This window comes from Ursus maritimus, unplaced genomic scaffold, assembly GCF_017311325.1.
Source record: "Ursus maritimus isolate PB19 unplaced genomic scaffold, ASM1731132v1 scaffold_16, whole genome shotgun sequence".
NCBI lineage: Eukaryota > Metazoa > Chordata > Mammalia > Carnivora > Ursidae > Ursus > Ursus maritimus.
Window position 1 is genome coordinate 20,351,909 of NW_024424008.1, and position 10,262 is coordinate 20,362,170.

Consider the following 10,262-nt stretch of genomic DNA (forward strand, 5'->3'; position numbering starts at 1 on the left):
GGCTACATATCTTCTTTGTGCAAAATGTCAGGTATTTATTTAAGAAAATTAAGCTGAGGTAAGACATGTAAATTCTCTATCGCAGTGGCAGGCACTTAGTAAGGGAGTAATAAATACGAGTTATCAAAAGCATTCAGTGGTGACCCTGAATATCGACTTTTTTTTATGCTTTGAAATGATCCTTTGTCAACCTTTAGAAATTCAGTACCCTTTACTTTCCTCGAAAAACACACTTCCATTTTTTTGTTTTGTTTTGTTTTGTTTTGTTTTGTTTGTTTGTTTTGGTTGGATTATGATCACTCTTTCTGGATTAACTCCATATTTTTCTTCTCTTTCTACCAGGGCAAACACTGTATACTTGACGTGTCAGGAAATGCTATCAAGCGGTTGCAAGTTGCCCAGCTCTATCCCATTGCCATCTTCATTAAGCCCAAATCTCTGGAACCTCTGATGTAAGTGGAGGACTCGGGAGGCTGTCCATGTGATATAGCCAAGGGCTGACAGCTCTCGGTCATAAGTGCTTAGAAGTCAGAAGTGCCATTGTTGATTTTTTGAAGCATTTCCTTTTTGAAAAAATATATGAAAGTGTATTTGAACCACTAGAGACCTGATGTCAGTAATTCCCTAACGTCTTCACTAATGTTTCTTGATTTTTATGTTCATTTCACAAGTTGTTTTGTATGTGTGTGTTCGTGTGTGTTTTGTTTTGTTTTGTTTTGTTTTGTTTTGTTGTTATGAAGGTAGTTGGTTTGGTTTGGTTTTCAGATGATAGGAAGCAATCATCTTTGCTTGTCTTTTTCTTCTGAAAGCAGCTCCATTAGTAAATCTTTTTAAACAAGTGGGTTTTTGTAGACGGAGCAGACAATATTTTAGACTCTTTCTATTGACATCTTATTTAGTTCTAGCATAGAATTCTTCTGTTCCTTAATGAAAACCTCATGTATGTAGACCGCTATCCTTGGTGACATGGCAGTAACACATCTATAACTTAAACCAACAGCTCCATACCAGCGCACGTTTATGAATAAGGCAAAAATGTAGGACTCGGATTTTTTTGTGGTTCTTTTTATTTTTCAGAGGACTTGCAAAATAGCTTCCTTTAAAAATCACTAAACAAATTGGTTAAATATTCACAACCAACTATAAAGTAACATATTTTCAGTGGCAATTTGTTAGAAATTGTTGGCATTGCTTTCTAGACACCTCCCATACAAACATTAGGCTGCAGTAGCCGAAAAGCAGGGACTTGAAAACTGGTCAGGCTAGATTTGGTTTTTCTCTTTCCCTTCCCCTTTCCCTTCGTCTGATCAGTTATGTCCCCGCAGGCAAATTGCTTGACCTCCCTGAGATTTAGTTCCTCTCCTTTAAACTAGGCACATTAATAATACCTACCTCACAGATGGTATAAAGGTTAAACATGATCATGAATACAAAGCTCCCCGTATGGTCTTTGGCATATAGTAATCACTCAATAAAAAGTAGCTACAATAAGTGCAAAAAAATTCAAGTTACTTCATTATAAAAAGAAGAAAACTATTTTATCATCACAAAGCACGTTAAGTACCTTTTTCCAAGAGGTCACAAGAGATAATGCTGGTGTGTCTATTGGCAAGAGCTTTGCTCAAACGTGCCTCCATTTGGGCCTCAAGATCTTAGAGCGTTTGACAGGGTTCAGAAGCGAGCCACAGAATACTGGAAAACAATGTACATGGAAAAACCAAAGAGAAGGAAATTACTTAATCCCGGAGATGAAATAGTTACTTGCAGGCGGGATCAGCCTTGTTCCACGTCTTGTCTAGGAGTGAAAAAACAGAGCAAGCTGCAACAGCTTGAATTGCAGCCTAAGAGAATTAAGTTAAATACATAGTCAGTCTCTGGGGAAATTGCCAGAGAGGTGTCTTAAAAGCAGAACATGTTCCCATAAATAAAAGATGGACAAAGGTTCTTACCAGGATGAAAAAATAAAATCAAGAGGTCACTGACAGTACCTTCTGCCCTGAGAATTTAGGTGTTAAATTATAATGTCAAGCAGCTTTGCCGAGAGTTGGCACATGGAAAAAATTATGTGTTGATGATAAAATACTGGTTCTTGATAGTATTATCCCTGAGAGCATGCTTGAAATCTCTCCTCATCTATGATACGATGTTGGGTAGTGCACAGAGTAAATTAAGCAACCACAAATTTCATTACGTAAAAGTGATTTATAATCTGTAAAGAGCCTCATAAATATTATTAGCAATGCTAAGATGAAGAAGAAGAATAGAAAAATGGCCCTCACCTCCTGGGAACAGCATCTTAAAGGCCTGTTTCAGAAACAGAAGAATAAGTTTTCACATCATAAATACTCAGGGGGATAAATGGCTTCCCAGGGAAGTGAGGCCTGAGGGAGACACAGCAGTTGTACATTTGCTTCAGTGTGATATTGGGAGACATTCCCATCTGGTGCTCAGTAGGAGAAGGTCTCCTTCCTTCCACAACTATGAGATGACTTATTTAGTTTTGCCTCAGGGCGCTGTCACAGCCACTTGTCACCAAGGAAAATTAAACCTACCGATGGCTGGATTCCACAATGAGTACCGTGAATCTGACATAATTTGCTGCAGCCATATTCATGAGTCTCGAGTGCAATAATGGTGACATTCAAACTAATGGGATCTTATTATTAAATGCTGGGTGTTTACTTTCCAGTTCCCTCTTTTCCAAGGGTTTTACTTCAGGAGCAAAGCTGGCATGAATTGCCCATTCCCCGGGGGAGGAGTGAATGCTAGGTCAACTGGAACAAAAGCATGGCAGCTGTCACATTTAGGCATTGATACATCATCACACACATTATTTCTCAAGTGCATCATCCACATCAAACCACAGAGCTTATTAGCACATACATAGCTGACTCTTCAGAGGAGCATAAAATCAAGGCTGTGGATAAAAGGGATATTCTTTTCACAGTGTGCCACCGCGTGACCTCTGTTCCTCACCCCCACCCCATGGCAGTGGGAAGGTTTCCCCTGTCTCTTGACCTTGCCAACCCCAATCTGCTTTTACCTTCTTGCTCCCACGGTGGCCCATGTTTTCTTCTGTCTTCAATTGTATCATAATCTTGTCGAATTGTCTAGTCCTCCATTCATTCATTCAGTCAGTCATTGAACAGTAATTCTTGAGCCAGGCTCCATGACACATGCTGATGAACAAACCCCGGTCTCCACCTTCAGTGAACTCACAGATTAGGCAAGGAGACAAAGGACATAAAAGATGAGATGTTAGAGCATAAAAATGAAAATTCACTGATGGCTACAGTAAGAGCAAAGGGAATTGAGAGAACACAGGCTAGCCTGAGCCGGGGAAGTCAAAGAAGATCCAGAGCCACATGATTTCTTGACATCTGGAACAAAACCCTGTCTTTCTTTGAAGGATATCCCTGGGTTTAGCCCAGCATCTTCTGGATCCAAGGGTGACATCCACTCACAGCTTCTAGGACTAGTGCTATTTATGGGGAGAATCGTGGAGACTATCCCTCAGGACAAGATGAGTTTATCTCAACATCAAGAGTTCAGGAGATTCCTTTTTTTTTTTTTTTCTGTTGCAGCCATCAGATCATGTCAAGAATCATATTAATGCCTGACTTCAGTTTTTTAATTTTTTTCCAAAAAAAGCCCCTTGGGAAAGTTTTGGTGTAATGGAAATTCTGTTTGACTAATAGTTGGTTTTAAAAGAACCCCAAACTTTGAGTTCTGATATCAGATTTACTCTTTTACCTTCTCAAGTCCCTTTACTACTTCAGGCTGCAGTGACATGCTATAAGGCCACATGTCCCAGACCCCAGTCTCTGGCTTCCTCAGGGGCAGTCAAAAGCAGCAATGCTTTCAATATTCTGCGTGCCCCTGTGATGGATCCCAGTGGGCCAACCAAAATTCCTCTGCCCTTGGCTAGACTTTTATCAGCCCAGTGCAGCCACACTGCTATTCATATGATCATTAGAGGCAAGGATTGTCAGTCTTTGATTAATAAAATGTCTTTGATTAAGCAAAAATGAGAAGACAATATAATTTTTATTTAAGAAGTACAGTTTGTTTGGTAGGCAAAAAATTTTACCACCTAGAGGACATGGGAAGATGAAACTGCCCCTGGTTAGGAATCAGTAGATTGGATTATTTTCCATTTCCTTCCCACTCAGTTTGTGCTTGAGGTTGGATTTAAATAATCTTACAATGATTAAGCAGCACTTATATACACCAAGAGTTGACAGACTAACAGAAGGAAAGGGACAGAGGCATAATTCCTTTATAGCCCATTCTCCTATAAGAACAACAAAACCAAGTCAACATTGGAGACTCTTACCAAGATCCTCTATCCTTATTTGCTATGGAGGTTAATTGCTTATAATCTGTTTGAAAATATTTTGGTCCCAGCATGTTCGATTGTTACATTCTCTCTCTGAATTTATTCCCTCCTCCCTCAGCCAATCCTTCTAATACCATTTGATTATAAAAGCAGATGAAGTTCAGGGTGCCTGGGTGGCTCCATTGGTTAAGCATCCAACTCTTGGTTTCCACTTAGGTCATGATCTCAGGGTCCTGGGATCGCTCTGCACTCAGTGGGGAGTCTGCCGCCCCTCCTCCTGCTCGTGCGATTTCTCGCTCTCAGATGAACAAGTAAATTAAAAAAAAAAAACAGATGAAGTTCAGGGCTCTTGTTGCTGCAGACATGCCTCACTCTATGCAGAAGTTGAGCAGGGAGAGCCGCAGAATGCCCCTTCAGCCTGAAAGATGCACATGCCTAAGGAGCCTGTCACATTTTCCATAATTCTCGGGAAGCACTTTCTGTTTCTCCACTCCACATATTTCCTACTACACACTAAAGATGAACAGCAGCCCATGGGGAGGATGGGGAGTGGAGAACTCAAAGGTTTCTAGGAGAGCAGGACCTACCAACAGTCAAGTCTAGTTCTCTCAGATGTGATGAGGTACAAAATGTGATGATGTCCCCTCCCTTCTCTCTATCTCTTCTCCCCACCTCTAACCACCCCTAGAAGATTTCATTCGAATCTACGTGCCACGTTTAAGAGAGGTCAGGATAGTCTAAGACAAAGTCCAAGGAAGGGTAACCAGGAAGGTTAGGATTTGGGAATCATGTCCAATGAAAGAAAAGATGAAGGAAGTAGGACAGTTTATTCTGAATGCATAGTAGCCTCAAGGGACATATGAGCACTTGATTTGAAGACCCCAGTGCCTGTCATGGAGGAAAGAGGTTTAGTCTTCCTCTGTGTGACTGCAGAAGACGGAACAGGGACCAGTGACTGGAAGTCATAATGAGACCCGTTCTGCATCAATCCAGTGTGGAACCAAGAGACTGCCCTCTGGAAGGGGGTCCTTGTTGCTGAAACTATTCCAGCAAAGAAGAGTCCCAAATAAGGACTAGGAAGCCACTAGTAAGATTACACCGTGCTTCCTGCAGGATTCGTTTTCGCCACACATTTTAATTTTCCAGGATTTGGCACATTCCCTGTGTGTTCTAATATCAAACCCTCATTTTCCCAGGGAGATGAATAAGCGTCTAACAGAGGAACAAGCCAAGAAAACCTATGATCGTGCAATTAAGCTAGAACAAGAATTTGGAGAATATTTTACAGGTAAGTTCATTTACCCTTGTACTGCGGAGAAAGGATCAACTGTCTGACATTTAGCATTAGGGAAGGCTCTGGGCCTGGTATAGCTGGGCCCTAAAACCTTCCCACTGAGAAACCCTAACTTCCCTCTGCTTTTCCTATCTGATTGAGAACTCTGGGTTCTGTCTTCTCTGGATTCAGCCACAGCCAGCTCTAGGTTCCCACTGGCCCTGTGCAAAAGCATGAGCCACAGTTGGCACTGAGCTACTGCTGCTATTAAGATTTCAGGTAGGGCGCCCGTGTGGCTCAGTCGGTTAAGTGTCCAACTCTTGATTTGGGCTCAGGTCAAATATCAGGGTCCCAGGATCAGGCTCTGCGCTGGGCATGGAGCCTGCTTGGAAATCTCTCTGCCCCACCTCCCTCTCTCCCTCTCTTAAAAAAAAAATAAAAGAAGAAAGAAGATTTTAGGCATTAAACTACCTCCGTGATATCATCAGAAAACTTCAAAAAGAAACCATTAGGGTTCAATTAGGGAACAGCCAGAGCGTTGCCTCGTGAGAAGCAGTCTCAGGGCTCCATTCTCTGCTTCAGTGACGGGCAGGTCTGCGCCCCTTAGCAGCGATTGAACAAGATGCTGAAACACTTCCCTGTGTTTCCATTGATTCCATCTGAAGTCCCAGGGCAAAACTTTGCTTTTCTTTTTAAATATTTCCTTGGAAACATGAAGTATGGGGAATAGAGGAAGATTTTCTTGCCCCAGGTATACCGGGTTCTCTATTCTTACCCACGTTCATGATACACTGATCAAATGCAAAGAGTAATCAAACTGGGTGGACATTGCCTTACACCGGTGGTTTAACAGCAAGAAATTTCCTCCTGAATTTCCTTATGAGAAGTTAGATGCTTTACCATTTGTCTTACTCAGAATACGAAAATGCCAGTGGCTTAGCAGTTTGCAGGTATGTTGAGCCGGGTAATCTTAAGTAAAATTGTGATCCATAATAAATGTATGAGTCATGTTTTATCCTAAAAGAACATCCAGGTATAAACATCAAATCACAGTTATGCACATTTTGACTGGTGGTTCACACTCAGAAATAAAATACAGTAATCAGTACATTCTCAGGGTTGTTTTCAAAGATCTAAACTATGTTTTAGTAGCAATTCATTGTTAATCCCTCATGTCCTGTAGATGATACTGACCTGTTTTGGAGATCTCTCTGTAAGCTAACTTTAGTTCAGAGGAGATTATGAAGTATACTTAAATTTGCTTCAGGTGACTTGGTGTTCTGGGTAATTCACAGGGTAGCTGTTTGTTTATATTTCCTCTTATTTATGTTTCTTAGAAGTAGCTGCCATAAGGCATTCTCAATGAGAGCAGTCCTGTTGTGGCAAAATATCAATTTAGCAGATTACTTGGAGAATGAGTGGGGTTTCCTACTAAGGGTTTGGGGGTTGGAGTGGTTAACTCAAGTTGCCTCCACAACCTTATTATTTCCTCTATGTCGGAAATGTCTAAATTTCTGCACATGCCAAGGTAAATACAGTATATAGAATAAAAGGCCAGCGTTCTTTGCTAAGCAGGGAGATCTTGATCTGAAAATTGATCAATGCCTAGCCCGGTGCCTGGCCCAGAGTAGGCACCCATAAAATTTAAATATATAAATGATTCATTGTCCAGAACCACAGACAGACATATAGAAGGTAGAAAGACTGGGATGCATTTCCAGGACTGGGGTGTCCGATCCAGGACAGGCATTGGAAGCATTTTTTTTTCCTCTTAATCACTGATGTGACCTTGCTTAAGTAAATTTCCCACTTTTTCTTTCTTACTAATGAAAAGTAATATGAAGCTTCCAGATGAGTTCGTCCGTCACTGGTTTGAGCTTCTGCTGTGTGATTGATGACTGTTCTTCACCAAGCAGGGAATGATTCCTAACTCTGGCGTGTTTGCTCTTGTTCTAGCTATTGTCCAAGGAGACACCTTAGAAGATATATATAATCAATGCAAGCTTGTTATTGAAGAGCAGTCTGGGCCTTTCATCTGGATTCCCTCAAAGGAAAAGTTATAAATTAGCTACTGCACCTCCGACAATGACAGAAGAGCATTTAGAAGAACAAAATATATATAATATACTACTTGGAGGCTTTTATGTTTTTGTTGCATTTATGTTTTTGCAGTCAATGTGAATTCTTATGAATGTACAACACAAACTGTGTGAAGCCATGAAGGAAACAGAGGGGCCACAGGGTGGGACAGAAAAGACATTGCAGTATGCAGGAAGGCTTCGGTTTGCTCAAAGTGCCAGGTGTAGGGATGAACCTCTGACAGGCTTTCTGCCCAAAAGATGGGCAGCCTCCTCACCCCAGCAGATGTCCAGAGCTGATTTAGCTGCTGAGCTCTCTGTGTCTTTTGCTTTAAAGAAAAGTTGCCAGCACTTGAACTTCACCAACCTTCCCATTACCCACATCTGTAATTGGTACACTTCGAATTTTATAACTATGCACACTCTTTGATTTCTTAATGAGCAAAAGAAAGAAGGAAAAAGGAAAAGAGTCCTTTTGGAGACGGCATAATATCAGGGAAGGATAAGTGTGTAGTTTCTTTGACTGGCATCTACAAAGACGAGCATTTCATAAAATTCACAAGTGTATGGAGGACTGACCTCACTGAGAGGAAGGGATTCCACCTGAGGTTAGCTTTATGATTGTTTATTGTCTATTTTGCCATTTATAAACTGAAAGAAGGAACTAAAGATGAGAATAATTTATACAATAAAAATATATTAAATGTATAGAAACGAATTTCTATAGGTTAAAAAAGTTTTGTGAAATATTTTGTAAAGACTAATTGAAAGACTAAATGTATGCACTATCAGCAGATGATCAAATTCAAGAACTGAAAGTTGCACTCTCCCTTTTGTTGCCAATGATCCATTAAGAGCATCTGAGTTCCTTCCAAAGTCTGATAAAGACTTCTCCCTCACTTACCTCCCATGATCTCCCTTCCATATTAGTGACACACTCTCATGGAGCACATCCCTTAATGAGTTGCCCTCGTGGGTATTTTTGGAAGACATTTGGTTAATGCAATTTTAAGCTGATGGCTTTCAGAGTCAGACTCATGCAAATGATCTAAAGGGAAGTTTTTGCTTTTACCTTATTAAACAACCTGGACCTGCCATGCAAATAGTTGAATAACTTTGTTCCTAGTTACTTACATGCAGTTCTCAAAGGATCATTTAGTATTTTGGCCAACCATGAGTAATTAGGATTTTGCATTTTTTTTTTTGTCTGCTTCACAAGTAACTGAGGGTTTTATAACAGCCAGAGATGGTATTGAGCCATGGAGAGATTTGTCCCAAGAAGCACTATTTCTTTGAGGAAGAGAGAAGTATATATTTGGGGGGTGAGAGGTGCAGACTTTTGTTTCCATGTACAGGGCAAAGAGAACCACAAGGAAAGACAATTAACAACTTTGAGCTCAACCAATTGAACTGCCTTTCTTGGGGGCTGCACCTGGACCAAGTTTATTTTTTAGCAATTATAATAATGATGATTTAAAAAAAAACCTCCCGAAGCCTATATCCCACTTTAGAGCTGATGATGACATCAGCGTTGCTTGTGCCCACGGTGTTTAGAGAGAGACTTTTTGGTGATCTCAATAACCACTCAACTCTGGGTTCTATGCATGCCCAGACTAAGCCCCATCGCCTTATTTCTGGGGTACATCCAGACCTGGCAGGGATTCTGCCACACTGTGCAGCAAACCAGCATGCAGGCTGGGATGGGAGAGCGAGAGATAGAGCCATCAGCAGTGATGGGGCTTCTTCACAGTAAGAACATCATCAGAGCTCAGAATGAGGGTCTCTTTCCAAAACCAAGTGTTGTTCATCTTACACTAACTACCACTGTCTGCCTCGCTGCAGTCACCAAAACAAACACAGAAATGCAAAATTATGCATCTACCTATAGTCTTGAGGCTGCCTTTGCCAATGGAAGGGCTAGCAATGCATTTTCCCTCTGATGAAAGTTAAATTTGGGGGACTTCCTTAGAGTACTCAAAACGTTTAAAGATATGTCCGTGGCTGCAATTCGTCAGTTTCAGGTCAGGGCCTACTTTCATCAATATTGCTGCCAGAAGTTTCCTGCCACCAGAATGCCATTCCTGATCCCAGCTCTATTTTTAGGCCACCATAATAACTTCTTTGGTTTCTCAACTGAGCATGCAACCATTTATTTAAAGGACTGTCATTAATGAGTAGATGTTTCCGCGGGTCGTGTGATGTGCTTTCCATTTAATATTAAGTATTGCTGTGGCTGAGTACAATCAAATTGAACCACCAACCCTTGGTTTTGTAGTAATATAATTATTTATTTTCCTAGTGTAGATGCTTCCAGATTAGAATTGGCATTTGCACTGATTTTTTTATGTAGATTTATATAAATATATATATACATATATATTTGCTTGAAGAATCACCAAGCTAATTGGTGAGAGGGTCTTTTCCTATAGAATTTACACCTCCATTTGTTGTGTTGTCTTGCGCTTCCCAATGTTGAGGTCTCTATGGCTCCAATGAACTGGTGTATTTTTGCAGCAAATCTGATGATTGTATGGATATGGCAGGAAAGTTACCCAGATTACATCTGGTGCAA

General features: G+C 40.8%; 1 protein-coding gene across 9 annotated transcripts in view; it reads left to right on the forward strand.

Annotated features, from left to right (window-relative positions):
• Positions 1-9,022, forward strand: part of DLG2 (discs large MAGUK scaffold protein 2) — a 1,159,208-nt gene extending 1,150,186 nt beyond the window's left edge. For all 9 annotated transcript variants that reach the window (XM_040630955.1, XM_040630959.1, XM_008704379.2 and 6 more), the window contains 3 exons: positions 343-452; positions 5,536-5,627; positions 7,569-9,022. In XM_040630955.1, the coding sequence (XP_040486889.1) occupies positions 343-452; positions 5,536-5,627; positions 7,569-7,675 (309 nt within the window). In that variant the 3' untranslated portion in view covers positions 7,676-9,022. The remainder of the gene's footprint in view (positions 1-342; positions 453-5,535; positions 5,628-7,568) is intronic.
• The last annotated feature ends 1,240 nt before the right edge of the window (positions 9,023-10,262 follow it).